Source organism: Poecilia latipinna, unplaced genomic scaffold, assembly GCF_001443285.1.
Source record: "Poecilia latipinna isolate Pla-1442-1.1 unplaced genomic scaffold, P_latipinna-1.0 Scaffold503, whole genome shotgun sequence".
Classification (NCBI taxonomy): Eukaryota; Metazoa; Chordata; class Actinopteri; order Cyprinodontiformes; family Poeciliidae; genus Poecilia; species Poecilia latipinna.
The window spans coordinates 118,545-139,804 of NW_015113119.1; the positions used below are offsets into that span (position 1 = coordinate 118,545).

General features: G+C 43.3%; 1 protein-coding gene across 3 annotated transcripts in view; it reads left to right on the forward strand.

Moving 5' to 3' along the window:
- The window catches only part of lhfpl2a (LHFPL tetraspan subfamily member 2a), a 46,331-nt gene extending 26,305 nt beyond the window's left edge, over positions 1-20,026 (forward strand). The window contains exons 1-3 of one of the 3 annotated variants that reach the window (XM_015040262.1): positions 5,430-5,519; positions 12,142-12,951; positions 19,312-20,026. In XM_015040262.1, the coding sequence (XP_014895748.1) occupies positions 12,534-12,951; positions 19,312-19,568 (675 nt within the window). In that variant the 5' untranslated portion in view covers positions 5,430-5,519; positions 12,142-12,533 and the 3' untranslated portion in view covers positions 19,569-20,026. Of the gene's footprint in view, positions 1-5,429; positions 5,520-8,479; positions 12,009-12,141; positions 12,952-19,311 lie in introns of those variants that run through there. The other 2 variants (XM_015040263.1, XM_015040261.1) reach the window with 2 other exon arrangements.
- Positions 20,027-21,260: the final 1,234 nt, after the last annotated feature.

Below are 21,260 nucleotides of genomic sequence, written 5' to 3' on the forward strand. Positions count from 1 at the left end.
CACTTTCCTGTCAATTAACTATCAAATAAAGGCCATTAGAGCCAATAAAACCTTTAAAAAAACCCAATCATTTTCATCATGTAAAAGTGGGAAAAGAGTGCCATTCGTTTGAATTTCTTCACTCTTGGTAAGTCTGTTGGAGTTTCTCCTAAAGACTGGAATCCCATTCTTCTTTGCAGAATAGCTCAAACTCCATTAAAATAGTTGAAGTTGTCGCAGATTTTCTGTTGGGTTTAGGTCTTCACTTTGACTGGGCCGCAATGATACACAAAAATACATTGACCTGAAGCATTGCAAAATAGCTCTGGCTGTGTGTTTAGAGTCATTGTTCTGCTGGAAGGCGACCTTCGACCTCAGTTGGAAGTCTTTTGCAGACCCGGCCCGAGTCAGCAGGCATTGTGTTCGAGCCCGATCCGACCCGACTAACTTTAGCTACAGGTCCAACCCCGTAGTAAAAATAATTAAATAAAAATGTGACTGCTTTTGTTTATAGACCACCATTTAAATAAGCAGCGTAACTTCCCTGCTTCTAGCTTTAGCTTAGCATCTTCCAGCTCCATTTTGTTGCTTGTTGTCGCTGCAAGGTCAGTCAAGTGCAAATCATCTGTTATGTTTGATCGATATGAACGGAGACACGTGTTACTGCAGTGCGATGCGCTCGTTTCAGTCTGATGAACTTCTGCACCCAACTACCTCCCATCAAGGTTTATTTGATCAAGAAGTTAAACTATCTACTCCTCCACTTGGACTGTTATTAGTATATTAACACAACTTCATATTGTGCATTCTCGTTTGGCTTTCTTTGTGCTGGATGTGCAGCCCGACCTGAACCCGGCCCGAATTTCTGTTCGGGTTCAGATCAGGACATAAATCTAAACTAAATCGCTTTCTTCTTTATTAGGTTGTTTGCTCTTTAATTTATCTAGAGGTATTAAAGTTAAGAGGCCTGAATACTTATGCAATCAAACACTTACCTGAGTTGTATTTGTAGAAAACGAAGCTATGCATCATTCAAATTCAGAAGAAGTTTTATTTATATAGCACTTTTTCAGCATCAAGGCAGTTCAAAGTGCTTTAAGGATCCCAGAAAGAAATTTTTATTTCACTTCACAACCATATGCTGCTTTATGTTGGTCTATCACACAAAATCCCACTGAAATGCATTGACCATTGTGGTTGCAACGGTCAATGCAGAATGAAAACGTGAAAAATTTAAGGTGTATGAATTGTTTACAAGGCACTGGATGTAACCTTCAGACTTCTTTTAGCCAGCAGGGGGCAGCTGTTTAAACTTCAGAACTCAAAGCTAGCAGAGAAACACCAAACTTCTTGCTTATTTTGCTACTTTGATTTACTAATGTCAAACAGATACACTTTTTACTTCCTCTGCCAGTGTAAAATTCATATTTTCTCTGAATAAAACAATTCGGCATGTTTGGTCAATCAATAACTGTAGTTCCTGAATTGCCATCCCTTCCACGCCTTATTCAGAACAGAGCCTGTGTTTCACGTTATGGTCTCTCAATAAATTATCTTCGCAGACGTCTTGGCTAACCCGGCGGGTTGATTTCGTAGTCCGACCTGTTACTTGTTAGCTGTTTGTTGCCCTGCTTTGCTTCACAGCCGTCGTCTCTCTTCAGATCTACCTGACTCCGCTGACCGAAGTGTGACGAGGGGGGGAAAGATGAATGACCAGCAACATCACGGGCCACTCGGCTGACTCTGTGTGAAAGATGCGTTGGCCTGACATATGGGTCTTTCCTCCTGTCCGATCCTCCGGTCTTTGATGTGAGAGCCCAAGCTCCCATTACCACTGGAGGAAACTTGTCAGATCGTCTTCGCTCTCACTTCAGCTCCACAGATGTCTTCTCTCTGTGCTTTGGAAGATGATTTGTGGTCGAGTCTTGGCATGAACGGCAAGTTCAAAGCACCTAGACGGTGTAGTGGAACCGGGTCTGCTAAAAGCGAGGTTCTGGAGACGCGGAGGATATAAGCAGACTGCAGTCACGGTGGGTTTCTAAACTGAAACCACAAATGCACTAAGTCACAGAGTTTTCTGTGCATGTTGAGAAATGAAATAGGACACTTTTTTGTTTATAGTTGTAAATGGCAAGACACTTTAGCACATGAAAACAATGAAGCACTGCAGAAACTGGTTCTTGTATTCTACTGTTCTTTAGTCCGAAAGAAAGTTAGGAATAAACAGATTTGGTCAATAAAACGAAAGCTTTCTTGGGCACATTTGCTCGTTTGGTCGATGAAAAACAGCACCGTCCCCAGTGTGAAGAAAATATAGTTCACCACTAACTATTCGCGGATTCACTTGGTTGTGGATTTCTAACTCCAAAATTCAGAGACAAGCTGATTTTTCATGGAAAATATCTAAAATATTTGAAAGAAAAAGCATCTTGGGAAACTGAAATGCCTAGCCGCAATGCTACTTGACACGCTATGGGCAATCCAGTTGGCCTTGGATTGGCAACTTTTGTTGATGCCAATCTAAGGCTCCAAGTTATTGCCTGAACCCTCAAGAGTGGAGATAAGAAAAACTGTAAATGTTAGCTTCTGCCGTAGTGCTGAGACTGTCAGCACTGTTCGCATTAACGGATATTAAGGCATATTTGATGTTGGGAGTGTTTAAGTGGGCAGTTATACGTCTTTTTAGAGGGTTTTTCCACCGTGGATTTAAAGTGGGTCCACTGTACTACCATACATTCTGGTGGCTGTTGGTGCTGAAGTTGGTATCTGATTTGAAGCTTTTCATTTGGTCCAGTAATAGTTTCCCATATGGTTAAAGTGGCTCATGCCCCAGGATATCAGCAGGCAGCACTTAAAAATTAAATAACTAAAAGGTTTTCTATCCGTTCTGCTCGAAAACATTGCCAGTATGTTTCCTATTGCTTTCTAACAGTCAATGGGAAGTGGTCGCCTCGCAGTGTTACACCGTGGCATGCTAACGAAGCTAACGTTGATTCCAGATCTCTATTCACCAGTAAGTAAAAGGACTTTTTCACTTATTTTTTGCAGTTTTAGGTTGCTGTAAATTATTCCACCCTGAATATCGTCATTTTTCAAAGCAGTTTGGACTGTTGATGCCTTTTTTTTTGACACTAGGATTGTAGTCGTCGTTAGCTTCTACAAAATCTGGAAGCGTTAAAAGCTAGCGTATAAATAGCTTGATTATCATGCTAGTCACAATAGCCTCTTGTTTATTTTATTTGCCCGAAACATTAAATCGCTGTTTTTAGTGCGAGTGCAAGAAGCAATTGTTTATCGAGATGAAAGGAGAGGTAAATCTGCAGCGCTGGCATTGTAAACTTTGCATCCAGCGCAAAAAACCAGAAAGTTGGCCAGCAGCAACAGGATTAACTGAACGGGCTTAGTGAACAGCCAGTGTTTTTTATTTATTTATTTATTTTTGAGAAACTGCACATTTGTGATATGTTAAGTCATTTTAGTTAGGCTTTTAAATGGTCCATTAACCTCTTCTCATACATCCAACATAACCACAGCATTACAATGAGGCACCAGGGTTTAATAGAAACGGGTCACAGGAGAACTTTTACTAGTTTGACTTTACAGACTTTCTCGTTTCGAAACGGACTGCAGCAGCCCGGCTTTCTCTCCGGCTGACAGGACGGTCTTCCTTTTCGAGCTTTCCGTTGCGGGTTGATCGACTTCTCGGCCTCTCTTCCTGTTCGCCTCGGCCCCTTTTTTCCGTCTTCATATGGAACTCGTTTGTGAGTCAAACGCTGCAGAGCTGACGGCAGTGTTGGCCGAATGCACTCGCTGCTGCCGTAAGCAGTTCTGGGACACTTTTCTCCCACCAGCCGGAGAAAGGAAAAGCATTAGTCAGATATGAAGCCATCTGCTAAACCAGTCAATTAACAAATCAGGCCGTCGCATGTTTACATAGGGCTGAAGGAGGAGGATGTAAGGGGATATGTGTGTGTTGTGGTTCAGGGTTCAGCCAGACGGGGTTTTGAGTCCCTGCAAAGTTTACAGACCGAAAGGTTTGTAAAATTGTAAAAGCAGAAAATATTTGCAATATTTTACTATCCAAGTTTAAGTAAAGTTTGTGTAAAGATAAAGAATATGTGCTTCGCGCTCTGTTTTTCAAAGTGACTCGAGGCATTGTTCCTTAACGTATTTAGCTATTGTGAAAGTAGTGTATTCTTGTTTTTGCGGAAAATGGAATGGAAAAATCTTTAGTGGCACAACAGCAATAAAACCCATATAGGAAACCATGTGTAAATTCAGACCGGCTTTTGACATTTTCCTTCAGTTTTATTTTTTTAAAATTGTCATTGGTAATGCACATTAGGTCTTTGAGACCCTAATCTTTGACAACTTCTTCCAGATAGATGAAATAACTTTAAAAGGAAATCTTTCAATTTTGAGCTTAACTATATTGGTTTGAAATTTAAACTACTGATTAATATTACAACTAATTAAGGTTTACATAGATGTAAAAAATGGACAAATTAAAGGGGCAGTGTTGTGTAAAATCAACTTTTTTGAGCTGTACATCGTGTAATAATGTTCCCTCATCAAAAATACACCTGGAGATTTGCCTTGATTCTTTCATGCATGTTTGAGAAATCCCTTCATCTCCATGACAACCATTCAGCTGTGCAAAACATCTGGGTGGACCTAGCTCCGCCTTCGAGACGCAGCTCCTCCTCAGAGCTGCAGTTTGTAATCTTCAACGTTTCCGGCTCACAATGAAGCTCCTCCAGACTACCAGCAGCAATTAGCAAACACCTGATGGAACTGCTGAGCTCGCTATATGAGCTTCTTCTCTGTGCAACGCCGGTAAAAACGTTAAAAGAGGAGCCTTGTTGTGATGACTTCCTGAAGGCGGAGTTTCAGAAAGAGCACCTTTAAAGAGACAGAGGCTCAATTTCAAAAGTGCTATATTATTTAATTTTGTTTAAATCATATTTGATACATGCGGTATTTTTATGACAATGGAAGGTAACAGTAACTTGATTGTGCTATAAAATGGCACTGTGAGTGGAAAAGATGCTTTGTGTACAATTTATTATTATTTACTAACTATTTTAGTACCAAAAGAACAGCGTGATTTTTTTTTATCCACAATTTTTTCCACGATGTTTAGTGGGGTACTCTTAAAGAGTCCTCTTAAAAAGAAAGTGTAAACTCCTTTGCCAGTGGAACTGGTGGTGAGATGTTCGCCTCGGTCGACGAGGGAGAAGGTGAGAGAAACTGAGCCTGAAAGGGAAAAGGAAAGCGAGCCCTTCTGCTGCTCCGCCGCTTTGTTTTTTTAACCCAGATTCTCTGCTGAAATATGGCCACCATGTGGACCCTCTCAAGTCGCGTAGCTCCAGCTGTGGGCTCGGCCAATCAGACGTGGTTCGGCTGTCCTGGAGGAGGGCTGTGGGGAGGGTCCCGCAGTCGGAGCGGGAGGGGACGTTTTAAAGAGTGTGTGCAAGAGAGGAGAGTCATTGCAGAGGAGCAACATCTCATGGAGAACTGGAGGAGACCGATGGAGACAGGTCGGGCTGTTTCCTGGATTTTCACTCTCGTTTTCCTGTGCTGAGTTCTTCGTTTGACTGAGACGGCTCTCCAGGTTTTTAGGAGATTTTTTGAAGCTTCTTGGCTGATGTGACATAATATAAAGTTTAAGCCTTTAATTGGAACTGCACTGAATGTTGAGCAGATGTGCAGAGATGTTGGGACAGACTCGTTTCGTCAGGGTGGAAAATCTGACCTGTGATGTCATTACTACCATCCCAGTCTGTAATTTTCCTTAAATAATATCAGGACCAAAGGTTTTTATGTGGGCCACAGTTAGACATGACAGCTGTGTTTTCTTTGAAAGAGAACGACTTTTGTCATTGTTGCTGAGTTTTGAGACTCTTGGTCGATTTTTCTTGATGAGATTTCACCAGACGTCGCTACTGCAGGTCTGATGCCCTCGGTGACTGGCAGCTTCCTGCGTTCCCCCTCAGCGGCTGCCGGGGCCTCTCATTCAAACACATCCTCGCAGACTATAAACACTCCTTTTGTTTGATGTCGTAGCTTTCCTTGCGTGCTACAAAGGAATCAGTGCGAAAGCGAACAAATCTAGTTATTTGTAGCGGCGCTGGATGAGTTTTAGTGGTGAACGTTTGAGCTCCCCTGATGGATCGACTGCCTCTTAACTCTTCCACCAGCTCTAGGCAAACACTCACCATGGTGACGCGTGACTCCAGTCCTGACAAGTCCATAGATATGCAGATTGCTTCCTGTCGGTGGTACTGTGGAAAGGCGCTTCCTGCTGTGTTGTTGCAGTGAAAAGAGAACAACTCTGTGGGCTGTCTGAACAGGGGTTGTGCACCTAGAGGCTTTAAATGGGTTCAGAGTGAAATGATCCAGAACCAGGAGTCTCTTCTGCTTTCCCTGGTCCTGTTTGGTTGTACTTTTTAAGGTATAACCTTTTTAAGGTGTTTGAACTATTAAAAGAAGCAATTATAGGCATTTCTTTGAGAGGTTTCACAACTTTTAGCTGTTCTTGGATGGCTGTGGTTCCTAATCCATTGAATACTGGAGTCCACTGTAAATATCTTAGGGAGGCCTTAAGTATCTTGCGATTTCCTCAATTTCCTTATCTTGTGTCCAATTGCTGTCAGGGTAAAATAGTTTTTTCTTGATTCCTCCACTGTTGTATGTTTGAAACTTTTAGTGTGAAGTAAGAAAGGAAGTAAATCTTGGACTATCTCATTCTACCAAGAGTCGACTAAGAAAGACTCATCATCCCATTGGTTGGCAACGGTTACTTAAATCCTTGAAGAAACATTTTGAGTCATTTAATTTGAGTTCACAATAGAAAAACGTTGTTAGAGTGACAAATACTAGGAATAATTTAGAAGCGCTGGGACTGTCTTTAGGCAGAAAATCTATCAAACCAGAAAGACTGAGCTGCCTTTTACGGCTAAAAGAGCATTTTCAATCTTTTTTAAGTGTTAGGACACTCATAGAGTTAGATTTGTATAAAAATCTGACCCAGAATACTCTAGACTCATTATTGAAAACAATGTTTGTAGTTTGTGGAGAAAACCCCTACTAATGTTTCCCAAAGCTTCATTAAAGTCTTGTATTTTCATGAATTCAGTATTATACACAACCTATTCTTATGAACTGGGTGTATTATAACACTGCTGCTCTTTAGCTTAGTACCAAATATAGAGTTGTGAATCTTGTACCAATTTCAGCTTCATCAGTAAGATAAGATGTTTCAACACATTACTGTACAATTATCTTGTCAGCTCTTGAATTTTTTTCTACGCTGTAGAAAATGTTACCACAATACCATTTTAAAACCAGCTAAAATATACTTCACTATTATTTTTGTCAGATGAAATCATATTCAATGTAAACAGCAATTTTTGATCCTTGCTTTTTTGCAATGAGAACTTTAGTCATATTTTGATATTGCGAGATCGTCTCGTCACATAGGAATTTGATTGTGTCATTTAGCAACTAATCAATACTTTGACTGTGTCCAGGTCAGCTAAGCAAAAATAGTGGAAATATGTTTTTATTCTGAGTTTTTGTTGACATACCACAACATAATCCACGCAGTAAAAATTCAGATGTCTTTGAAAAGTAAGGGAATTTTCGCAAAAGCTGCAGCGTTAAATACCGTCACATTTAATGTCAACAGGGTAAAGTGTAATTAGATTAATATTCAAGCAGGCAAATTTATGACTTTATGAATATCTGAAAAATAACAGGATCTCTCACTGGTACCAATCAAATTTAAGCAAGCAAACTTTAGTTAAAAAACAGTGGTTTTTCACCACTGGCACCGACCGATCCACCGCAGTGCACATTATTGAAACAAATGTTGAGAGAAATCCACAAAAACACATTAGCATGTTTTTCTATCTGATTGGTTTGGCTTTACAATGAAAGTTGAGTTTTTTCCTTAAACTGACTCCATGCTGAGTCACGTTAAGGATGTGACTCAGTGCTTTCTGAAACATCAACTCTAAGGTCTTTGAAAGCTATTGAAGCCTTTTATTCTCCTTGATGACAATAGAAATCCATCACTGTGAGATCTGATGGAGATTTGGTAGATCTCTACTCTCTATGGGAAATTAAGAGTTGAGTTGACATCCCGTCTTCAATTTGTGATCTGATTATTTGATTAGTGGAGCTGGCGACAGTTCAGGGGTCTGCTCACATTAGTTCAAAGGAGCAGTGACTAAATTAAATGTTACTTTGTTAATCCCCAAATGAAATTAGCTAACATGATTACTCTCCTTTTTTGTTTCATTATCAAAGTACTTAATTTTTGTGGGACAGACTGTAAACAGTCATATGTAGACACTAATTTTTTAATCTTCTGCCACCCTTCAACAAAACTAATATATATATATATATATATATATATATATATATATATATATATATATCACTGTATCATCAGCGTAATGCATCACATGGTAGCTGTGTAGCATCATCCTTGTTGCAGGTCTAACACGGTTCAACATCTCACAGAATCATTGCCCTCCTTTTATCCTTCTGATCTTTAAAATTCATCAATTAACCACAGCAGTCCACACTGTTGTCCTGCCTGGAAACCCCTGATTGTCTTCTGTTTCTGGGTCCGTCTCGGGTTTCCTGCGAGCAGTTGCCTTCGAGCTTTGGGGGGCACATGTGTCAGATGTTGAGAGTCCTTTAAGTAGTGGCGGTCATGGGGATTAGAGTGGGAGGTCAGTGGGGTAGTTGCTGCAGTCTGAGGGTTTTAAACTCCTCTTTGGATGTAAACTGAACCTCGAATAATCCTCCGTCTCCCCCCCCGGTTACTCAGAGTATTAGGGACATCATAAATCCAAGTCGAGCCTCACTTAGATGAACCTCTCTATCTTGGGAAACTTGGGTTCAGACCCGTCTGTCTGGGAGCTCTTGGCAGACGTCTGGGCACATGTTGCCACAAATACCAGGCACATTAACGGAACTGGACTAGTTTTACATCTTCTAATCCCCTTTCGAGACGAACCTTAGGGAAGCAAGGTATTGTGCCTCTAGCTGGCACGCGATTCAATCACATCGCAGCTAGGTGAAGGTCAAAGGTTAAACGTCCAGGTCGTGCACGCTCCATATTCCCCCAGCTGGTTTGGATTCTTTCAGCTCCGGTGTGTTTTCCAACTATCTTCCTGTCAGTGAGGAATTAGTCTTCACAACGGGCCGGCAAATGTTTGACCCCGACCCCTTTGGACGGCCCGTTCGTCTCACGTCCTTGCGTCAGGCCGCTTCTCTTGTCAAAACACTGTCGAGACATCAGCTGTATGAGTTCGAGAGGTGGAGCGGAGGCTTTGAAAGAGTCCTGCCTTTGTTCCCGGAGCTTTTCATGGTGAGGCAACGAGAACACTTGTGATTCATGGAGTTAACTTTAGTCCAACTCCAATGGAGTCGGCTGTCTGCGCCCGATCTTATGAGCTCATCTGTTTTACACAATCCAAACATACACAGTGCTAGTTTGTGCAAACACACACACACAGACACACAGACACACACACACACACACACACACAGACACCACCCTGCATAAGACCACAGATCTGGGTCACTTTGTCTGCTGGAAGAAAAAGGCTGGTGTTGATATCGCCACAGGATGACGTAGATCAGAGCGCGCGCTTCCATGTGTGCGTGTGTGCAAAGCTCTTAAAAAAATGAAAAAAAACACACACACACACACACACACACACACACTTGAGATCTGACCACAAAGGGACCAGCATTCCTCGTATCCCTTGCTGGGAGGGATCACCGGGGACCGAGGGATGGAAACCTCTCAGTGCGGCCGGCACACGTGTCAACAGCGGTCCCCTGCTCTCTCTGCTGCCCTGCCAAACTCCGGTCGGAGAATGACTAACAGACTCCCAAGAGGCAGCAGGGAAACCGAGGCAGGGAGAAGGAAAAAAAAAAAGTAGACTCAAAGAGAAGAAACAGCTTTGAGATTTGGCCCAGAGCTGTATTTATAACATGAGCACAAAGGCTTGTATAAGCACCTTTTAATCTTCTCTGGCATCCCCACTGCTCTTTTAATGTGCGCTCAGCTTACATTTGTTAATGCCTCTCATAGATAAAATCTCATACTTTTGTTAACTCACTGAAAGTTGGCTTGTTTTGTCTCCAGAGGCCTTTTGGGGATTCTTCTTAGGGTTTGGATAGAGACCCCATGAAACGTCCTTTATTCTCTTCCAATTAACCGGAATCTGTCGTTTCAATCACTCGACTGAGAAGAACTGTTTTACAGCCCAATAAATCACGCTAAGCTACATAATCTATGAAATTTTATACAAATTGTCGATTTAAGGAAAATAACTCCGGGAAAAGCTTATGTTACAGTTGGAACAGCATGAGAAGCTCAAATTTGGAAAGAAATCCAGTTGAATAAGTTGTTGCTTTGTCAGGAATTGCTGTGTTTCACTAAACGGTTGCCAAAGATGACAGCTTTTGCAATCTTTTTGGTGATGTGTGTGAAGCAGCGTTTACTAGAAAAGTCAAGAACTTCCCAAATATAAAGCCCTTACAGTCCCCTTGGATAACGCGCCGTTCCCACCAGAGCGTTGGAGCTACTAATCAGATTAGCTTCATCGCCTTTTCAGAAAGAACGCAGCCCACAATCTAATCAATGCACTTGTTTAAATAGGAACGGTAATGACAAGTATGAAGCTTCAGCCAGACACTGTGTGGCTGAAAACTGGCAAATGTTGAACAGTAGTTTAGCTGCCATGACACACATTTCCATTTTTAGCAAAAATCCCTACAAAACAACACTTAGACTGAGTTGGAGAAATGAAATGTCTCTTTTTCAGTTGAATTGTTGGAGTTTGGTGATGCTCGCTCGCTCTTTGGGTCATCAGGCGTAGTTATTTACTTCTCCTGCTAGCTTTGTCCTAAATAAGATAGTTGTTACAATGGTGAGTAATAAACTATGTTAAATACAAATATGACTTGAAGATAATTCCAGGATAAAGAGACAAGAGGAAGGAGCAATCCTCAGAGGAAGCATTTGGAAGAAGTAGTCACTCATCCGTAAAAATTCAGCTTTAACCGTATGGGTTACGATTCAAGTACACCTGTATGCAGATGACATGCTTTGCTGCTGATTCGACCACTTCAGTAGTGGAGATGTCTTGAAATCAGCAGTTTGTCGGTTTGAATCCCGCTTCCTTCACAAGTCGATGTGCCTTTGGTCAAGGCACTTTTGCCTAAAGTCGCCTGCTGTTCTGCGTTTCGGCGTGAATAAAGAGCATTTGTGGATGTGTCTGCAGTGTGACGGGAAAGTCACATGATATTTATTAGCTCTGAAGGCAAAAGGAGATGGAACTCTGTGCTGGTAAAGTGTTTGATGATGATGAACAGCGGACCGTCTTGGGCAGAGCTGCTGCGGTTAGATGAAGGGTAAATAGAGTCAATAAAAATGTCACTTCCTGACTCTAGTGCCCCTGATTCAGCAGAGTTGATGCACTGAGGTTATCAGCAGTCACGTGACAGCCGGTCGGCCGTTATCCTATCATCCGTTGGCTGACCTCAGGTCAGCTGTGTGGGCTGCCAGATGAGAGGCCCCAAGCTTGTTTTTCTCAGTCTGCATCCGCTCGTCGTTCCGACGTTTCCCCGTCTATTTTAACCTCCCCATCTCCTTCTCCACAGTGTGCGCACACAAACACACAGCCAGACACGCACATAAATTTTCTCCTTTTCATTTTTACAACTTCAGTCGACGATCCGCAGGGAGTAGGAAGCAGCCTGAGTGGCCTGATCACAAATCCTTTAACATAAACAAAGTGAAAAGAGAGAAGGGCCCTTTTGAAACGAACTCATCTTTCCACAACTCATTAGATCCCCTCTCTCCCCTCCCTTCAAGATCTACACCAGCAGCCTCCCTTCCTCCTCTCTCTGCTCCTCCCGCACACTTTTCCTCAACCTCTGCACGTCTTTCTTTTCCGATCATCAAAGCGGGAAGCCGTATCGAGTCCCGGGCTCCCTCAGTACGCGGCACAAAAACTTGCCGCTCATCTATGAGCTTCTTGCATACGTGCAATTACATTTTATGCATGCAATTAGAGCGCTCACTCATGTTCTTGTTTCCCGGTGTTTTTTTTTTTCTTTTTTATCTCTTAGGTGTGTCTGAAGTGACGCCAGCGGGCTGGGTGAGGCAAAACGACTTCAATACAATGTAGACACCAAACACCAGTCAGCAGAAGAGTCTGAAGACCACGCTGACAGAAGGAGGGTTGGCCCAGAGGAGGACGGAGCGACAGCTGTTCTGAAACCACTCCGGCGGGAGATAAGAAGAGTGAAACAACTCGCAAGGGGACAAGAGGGACGCTGCGGACTGTGAATCATTGATGTGAACCTTGGTGTGTCCTTCCTGCGAAGGGGTTTGCCTTGTTCCCACGTCTCCTCCGGAGGAAGGACCGTAAACCTCAGCTCGGCGGTGTTTACGAGAGAGGTGGCCCGCGCGCGTTTCTCGCCTCTCAGCACCCGTCGGTATCCCTGAGCGGCCGTCAGCCATGTGCCATGTCATTGTCACCTGCCGCTCCATGCTGTGGACTCTGCTGAGCATCGTGGCTGCCTTCAGCGAGCTCATCGCCTTCATGAGCACTGACTGGCTGGTGGGGTTCCCCCGCACGCACGACTCCGTCTACCCCCACCTCGCCACGGCGGCCGGCGAGGCCTACAGGCCGACTCTGGGGATCTACGGGCGCTGCATCAAGCTGGCCCACATGCAGCGGGGGATACTGTGCGGCCCGTACGCCGTTCACTTCGGGGAGATTGCCAGCGGGTTCTGGCAGGCCACCTCCATCTTTCTGGCTGCGGGGATCCTGCTGCTGTGTGCCGTGGCGTTCATCTCCATCTTCACCATGTGCTTCCAGAGCATCATGAAGAAGAGCATCTTCAACGTGTGCGGACTGTTGCAAGGGATCGCAGGTGAGAGGATCTTTTTTTTTGGGGGGGGGATCTGAACACGTTTCACTGCCTGTTCGGTGGTTTCAGATCTGTTCTTATTTCCAAGATGGTGTTGTTCAGGTACAACTTAGGCTATTAATATAACCAAGACAAACTACTGTAGTGCATGATTATAGAGTGGACAGATAGCAATACATGGATTTAATGGGGTTTTTTGTTTGGTTTTTTTATTTTACAAATAATGTGTGCATATTTAGTCAGCCTGCAGTTTTCTGGACTAAACTTGGCTCCATCTGTCTTCCCATTAAATTTAAATTTATCATGACTATTTTCTGCTTGTGGGCCAAAAACTTCACTTTTGATATCATCCGATCAAAACACCTTCTGTCACATGTTTGCTGTGACCCTCAAAGGCAAATTGAATTCGTATATCTTTCTTTCCACCATGGCTTTTTTCTTGGAATCATTACAGCTAGACTTTCATGAAGAACAAAAAAGCAGCTTTTAAGGAAGTATTGATATTCTGTCAACAGATGGTCCCACCAGAGCTGTGGATCTCTGCAGCTCCTCCAGGGTCACCGTAGAGTCCTTGGCTACTTCTCATATTAATCAGCTTCTCTCATTGAACAAAACTTGGGGGGGAAAATGGTTAAATAAGCAATCTCAAGAATGTGGAGAGTTTTGTGGGTTTTTAAGCATCATTAATTGTGACACTGATCAAAAGTCTGATAAGAAATTGATCATGATAACTGAACCAATACGATAAATGACAAAGACAAAATGTGAAAAACTTGACAGGGTGTGAAGTCTGAAGCAGTATGACTGTTTCCAACCACATAATCAGTACACATCCCCCAGCTAGACGCCAGACATTTTCAGCACCAATCTCCATAACAACAAGCTTTTTGTTTTTGTTTTTGTTTGACACATTTTTCAGCATAAACCTTAGTCAGCATCCGATTGGCCAAGAACCAATTTCAGCCCAGGTACGCATGCTCCAATATGCATCGGTTCCTCTTGACTTTAGTTCAGATATAAATAGAGCCGCCTGGTTTCCCCCGAGCCGTATTGTTTCTGTTCATTCCTGTGGCCTCCGGCGTTCATCAAGGTAAATGAGAAGCTCTGCTCGAAGCTAAACGCTTCATTACTGGCTCCACAACTCCCACTGCTGGAATTATGTGTTTTTATTCTACTGGAGCCATTTTGGGGCAGGGAGGTGGGGAGACTTTGTCTCGCGCAGGAAATGAAGAGACGAGTAAGACGTTTTCGTCGTCACCTGGGGCGACCGTCGCCCCAAATGTTTACCCGGTCAGCTGGAGCCCTTTCAGACGAGACGCACGCATGCGTATCTGTTTGTATACGCGACTGAGGGAAGAGCTGAGGCCACTTTGACATGACGAGGTGAATTATAGAGGGGAGGAGGCCTTGAGGTCATGCTTAAAGGAGCGGTCTCTCTCTTCACCCCCACCGGTGATTATGGCTGTCCTCCCCCGCTGTTGTTTATCTGGTGCGGGGCCAAAGAGAAAAGCTGGGCGAGTGGTGAAGGACATGCTGAAATGCTGTAAACTGGGCCCTCAGAATCCACCGAAACCCATTGAACTGGTCCAAGACAAACAGCCGGTATAACAGTGAGCTTAAAATAACTCAACATAGGTGGAGGTTTTATTGAGCGCCTTGCGAAAGTTAGTCATACAATTCAATATTTTTTTCACAACTTGTCATATTCCTGATTCTAATTTCAGTGTATTTTGACATCTTGCCTCAAATTCTCAAGTGGACTTTGACTTGGCCACAGTGGCAGAAAAGTATAAGAAAATGTGAGACAGATTACATTTTTCAAAAGAAAAATGTCAAGCATGGCGGCGGTATCGTCATGCTGTGGCGCTACATCCAAATTCTTTATCCGAACCTCAAATTGTCAGCTCCACTGGAAAAAACAGAGAATGCAGCTCCAACTTAATAAAAAAAGTAATCATTAACTTGACAAGTTAATAAATGAACTTCAGTGAACCTAGTTTGATCACTTGTGACACAATATGTTTAAGTTTTATCACCTGTTCTCTTATCAGTGCAGATGACGGGAACTTAGACAGAGCTGGGTTATGTAACAGAAATATTACCCCAAGAATACGGGAAAGCTAGCTTTGGATTGGCTAAATTATGTTAATATTTGGCTTGTTTAATGGTAACATCTCTTAAGCCTATTTAAGATGTATGAATCTTTCTTTTATAAAAACGGAATCTGTAATGATCCTCACCAATTCTGACAATAAGAGTAGGCAAATAACCTACCAGAATCATGACGAAGTTGCAAAAGTAATGTGTGCTGAGGCATAGTGTACCTACAGAATATCTAACCAAATAGTCTTGCTGGTTTTAGAACCTATTTGGACTACAGAACGTCCACAGTAACATCAGTTTTCTTGTTTTTAGACCTTTTTTGTTGTATGTCCTCAGAACAATCATTAAAAGCCGAACATTTCTGGCTTTTATGTCCATGATGTCGACTTTTAACCAGGTCCGTCAATTTTCCTGCCTCCAAGTTTTGAACTAAAACTGAAACAATCTGCACTGGTGGATAAGTTCAATGACTTTACTGGCCGTCGCAATGAATTCGACTAGAAAAGTGTGAAAGGGTGAAAAGATCCACGGCCTCTACTTTGAGAAATCGTTGTTTGTAAGGGACGAGTCGGTAAAGTCAGGCAAAGGCCTTCGTAAAACTCTGCAGGTGCAAAAGTAAAATCATCTCAGACTCATCGCTTGAAGAGCAGTGACAGCAAATCCTCTCTGACTTTCTTTACCAAATCTGTGCAGACAACATGCAGCTCAGTCAGGATGAGGATGTGGAAACGAGGCAAAGGGAGCTTCGAACATCGAAACGAGGCGACCGAGTTTCCCTGCAGCTGAACTCTGATCACTTTTCCCATTCCCTCATTTCACTTGAGTGGGTTGAAACCGGAGCCGGCCCGCCGCCTGTCGTGTCACTATAAATGTTTCTGTTGATTCGCTCTTCCTCCAGCATCAATCATTCATTAGTGCGTTTCACAGTCTTAAACATAGTTCATTTCGTGAAGAGTTTGGCGGGTGATAATCACTCCGGCTGATATCTACCGAAGAGACCATATACCACGTCAACTTTCTTTTGCTAATGATTATTTCCAGAAAGCGTACCGTCGCCGTGGTAATGAGAAAACTGGAACCAGACGGCAGATGTTTGGGAAAGCGATTGACCTCAGATGGGAAGATTGCGACACAGCTGCCAGAGATGGTCGCGTCATTGCGCTGGAGTGACTCCCAGTCCCATTAGCCTCATCTCCACATTACCCCGATGTCACCCGGACCCCTGTGACACACGTCCCGAATGCTGCCGCGTCTCGCAAACCGTTTAAAGCGACTGCGTAGGCTTGGGTGGTTTTAAGACTAGCAGAAAGACTCGAGCAGACTTCTCCTAGAGGGTCGGTCGGCTGAGCCTTGCATCCTGGCGGCGCACGTTTTAAGGGCCCCCAAAAGGCTTATTATGCAGCAGTTAGACTACCTATAAGTGAACCTATTTCCACGTTTACTGAAATCCCTGCCTCACTGGAGCAGGAAAAGGATTAGAGACGAGACGCCAAACAAACTCAGCTGTAAAACTGTCTCTGATTCCTGTGTGTTTGCTGCTGTGTGCCTTTATTAGCCACTATAAAGTTTCCTCTGGCCCTGAGTCACAGGGCCTGTTGCAGGTTTACGTACAGAGCTTGACGAAACTCCAGACTGGAAGCAAAGCAACGAAACACCCTCCAGCAGGAGTTTAGGGCTGTGTGTTTATCACTGACGGAAGAAATCCCACTTCATGTAAAGCAGAGAAGCAGACGCGTCAGCTCTGACTAATAGAAAAACAGCACAGACAGGTCTTTAAGAGCATTTCCTGGATATCTGTGTTTACACCGCAGGTGTGGTACTTGGTGTGGAACAATGAAGATAAAACTGGGCCTGACAGACCCAGATAAGGAAGTTATTATTGCCATGGCGATGACTCATGAGCATTGAGTGGAAATACTCATGAATGTTTTCCTGAGAGGATAAAATTCAAGTTTTATTAGAGAATATTTAATTTGCTTATAGGTGAAGTATGCAACTTTTACAAAAAGATATTTAAAAAAAAAAAGAAGTTAAAATTGTCTCAATATTGTGACAGTTTAGTATGAGACAGATAATTTGTCAAAAGATCTCCTCTCAGTTATTATTGAAGAAATGCACAGCTCCCGACCAAAAACAACCAATCAGAGCCAGGAGGCGGGTCTTAACGCTGTCATCCAACCTCATGTACTTTTACCACCTTTCTGCTTCAATTCATTTACAATTTATAGAACAATCAACAATCTATGTTTTTTCTGTTCAGTAGGTTGTTTATTTGAGTGTCGCACATAGTAGATTAGTATGCAGAATGAAGAAAATCATGTTCTGGCTTAAATCTGATCACCAGTTGGTGGGAACACGATCCGTGGTATGTGTTGAATATAACACAACCGGCATTAATGGAATATAAATAAACACCTTTCCCCTATTAAGTACTCTATCAGGGTTTAATGCCCAATAGCATCAATAAAAAGCAAATTTCAGTTCGTAATATACAATCTTTTTTTTTCTGTTTTATGTATGGGTGTTATTTTTGAGGTTGAACAACTGGAAATCCAAAAATATTTATGCATCAAGTTTGAAAAACCCAACTTGAGGTGTTTTTTTTTTTTTGTCAAATAAATTTATACCACAGATGCCAGTTCTTCTACACTTTGGTGCAAAATCGTAAAAAGTCATAACATGCCTTTCTAAATATCGACTACCAGCCCCAACCCCATTCCAGACTTCCTATTTATTCCCCGAACGGAAGAAAATTGGCATTGAGGGAATGGATCGGCCGCTATCAGAGATGGACTGACGGCGGAGAACTGACAGTCTGGAAGCAGCGCAGATAAGAGCCAGTGCAAAGGGTTATTGAGGCTAAATGAGGGCGGAGCTCAGTAGGATATTAGGTTAGAGAGTCCAGTTTGAAGGTGGAGGAGGTGGCGGGGGTTGGGAATGACTGCATGTATCTGTCTGTGTGTGTGGGGGGGGGGGGAAGCGGGGGGGTCGGTGGAGGGGTGGGGTGGTGTTGGGAATTAAAACCATGCCTTCAATCCATCACCAGGCCTGGCCTGGACGTCGGGGCAGTGCAGCAACATGTGGAAAGAATTTATGACCTAGTTTTCATTTCCTTGTTTAATGTGATATTGGGTGCTTGAAGAGAGAGGAGAAAGAAAGGAAGCGAGGAGAGAGGAAGAGGGATTAAGAGAGACAGAGTTTTACCTCCTTGTTTTACAGAAGCAAAATAAGACCGGGTACAGAGGGGGGAGGAAGAGGGGGTGAAAATATCACAGCTGAAATCCTCATTTCCTGTACGTCTCACCGGGTCTCTGTAACTGGTTACTATGAATGTCTTCCCCCTGAGCTTCGATTGGTAGCAGGCTCCTCGTCTGGCCGGCTGACCCATCCAAAGGGAAGCCGGAAACCTCGTGACTTCAAATCGAATTCAAATTCTGTTGGATCTGTAAGGTGTTGGTGTGCTGAGAAAAAAAAAAAAGAGAGAGAGAGAAAAAGCGGTTTGCTACTTTGACGACTTCCACTGAGACGCAGCACACCGTGCGGTTGGGTCGGCTACCTTTTCCTATTGTTCTCCGCTTTCCTTTGACAGGATTGCGTGTGAAGATTCAGGGGGTGGGCTGCTCTTTCCTGTCCTACTTGAGGGTCTTGCTGCAATTATGTTCAGTCGCATTTTTTGGCGGGAAATCAGGAAATCGTTCCATGCCTGGTGCAACCTTTTCTTTTTTTAAGTGTCGTAATGGGAGTTTGACGGGAAATGTTTTTGCTGTTCACAAATATTTTTGTCTGCAGTACCTCACAGCAGAGGCAGCTTGGAATCCCCTCAATAGGATTTTATGCGACATTAACACATGGAAATACAGCTAGATGCTAATGTTGAAGCCCAACTGAAAAGCTAAAGCTGAGTAAGCTAACTACTTCGCCAATGGCCAACACAAGGCAAACGTAATGAATGTAAAAAAATAAAAAAGTGACCTCTTTTTAACTTCTAAGCAATGACTTATTATGGGTTCAAACTGCTTGTTTCCATATTTCTAGCAACTGCTAAGTACTGCAGTGCTAATACTAGTTAGCTTGGTTGATAACCCCAGCAAACCCCAACTGGTTTTTTGCTTCTAGAAGTTGGTGAACTATAGTTTTGTTTACTGAGCCAAACTGAACATAACATGTCTGATTCTGGAACATGTCCTCTGCTGTCATTTAAGCTGCGTTTAATCACCAAACCCTCCAAGCCAACCACCCGATCCGCTCGTCTCCCCGCAGGTCTGTTCCTGATTCTGGGTCTGATGTTGTACCCTGCTGGCTGGGGTTCCGACAAAGTTCAGCTGTACTGCGGCCATGACGCCGCCCCATACCGCGCCGGGCTCTGCTCCATGGGCTGGGCCTTCTACACCGCCATGGGGGGCACCGTTCTCACCTTCATCTGCGCCGTCTTCTCGGCTCAGGCCGAGATCGCCACATCCAGCGACAAAGTCCAGGAGGAGATCGAGGAGGGCAAGAGCCTGATCTGCCTCCTGTGAGGGATGGAGACGCTGCGGCATTGTTTACCACTAAAAACCGACTCTTATTTCGTCTCTGTCTTGTGTCGATGTGGGAGAAATCTGCAAGTGCCAAGTTTTTTTTTTTTTTTTTTTTTTTATTTTTTTTTTGTTCTTTGCCATCTTTGTCCCTGTGACACCAGGAGGTGCTGTGTTTGTTATTGTATTCATGTGGTGGCTCTGCTGTCGCCACAAGTTCTGTAAATAAATGTGATTATATGTATTTTGTACATAGCTATGATTGCAGAATGATGGTCGCCTTGATCTTGGCTGGCCCGATGACATCACTCTTGCCACTCTTAAAAAAAAAAAAAAGAAAGAAATAAAGAAATTGTATCCTGGTGGTTTTGTCGCCAGATCGTACGACGGCGTATTAGGGCTGGTGTAGGTAGGAAAAAAGAGCAAATTTCTGCAAAACACCCCAGAAATTTTCTAGAAAATTTTTTTTTTCTTTTGGAACTTTTTTTTTTATTAAACTCAAAATTACTGAGTTTTTTCATGTAAATTTTTGACATTTAACTCTCAAATTTCCAAGTTTTCTTTTGGCCCAAAGCTACCTTTCTTTGTTAATCTACAATGGCTCTAATGCACTGTCATAATATCGCGACCAGCAAACCTGGTTCTTTTTGTTTTAACTGTGTGCCACAAGTGAGTATCTACTCATCAAGGGAACCACTACTCAGTCAGAATAAGCAGCCTTTAGCTCAGAGTGGATGTCCTTTTCGAGCTTCCAGAATGTACTATTTGAACGATTCATGTTTTTGTAGACCGCTGAAATGTATTGGTGGGAAGGATTCACTCGGGACTGCGGGAGGATGGTCCAATGGACGCTCTGTGAAGAAGGTTCTGGTCCTCGTTGGTCGGACCGCCTGGAATCCCTGCACAAAAGACTCGGACTGAACGACGAGGACGCGAGGAAATGAAGTATTGCTGTTGTTAGTACTGTCTGGTTTCAGGGAGCGTGTGTGTGTGTGTGTGTGTGTGCGTATGCGTATGCGTGTGTGTGTGTGACAAGTCGAAGATGGTGTTGTATCTGTTCTGATTTGTTTCTGCCAAACTAATAAAGAGAAGGGAAAACTGATGTCTGTAGTGGGTGTTTATCTGGCGGTGTGAGGGAGGAGACGCAGCGAGCGGAGCAGCCGGCTCAGCGCCGAGACCTCGGTTTGGCCTTGGAGGTGGGAAGGAGGGTGGGGGGCGGGGGGCTTCTTTTTTTTTTTTCCACCGGTGGGTGATCAGTTTTTCCACTGATGCAGAACTGAACTGTGTGTCTGCGTTTCTGAGGACAATACCACACTCTGTAGTCCGGTGTGTCCAACAGCGTCGTTTGGATCAATACTGAAAATATCAATACTCGATCTTTATGCTCTTGAAATCGATTCTCAAATGAAAATATTGGTATGCGTGGCACAAAATTAACACTACTTTGTCCTTTGACACTCCAACCCCCTGGTGAGACACGGTGGTGGCAGTATAAGGCTGAGAGAGTGCTTTTCTTCAACAGAGACAGAGAGCTAAATATGTCTGCCATAAAGAAGGACTTTGACCTTCAGCATCAAAAATTGTTGGGTTTAATATCTCATTTTCTCATTTGCTTTATAATAATGACACATCAGCAGCAGATCTGTAATGCACTAAACACTAAATGCAAAATGAGCCCATGACATTAGTATGAAC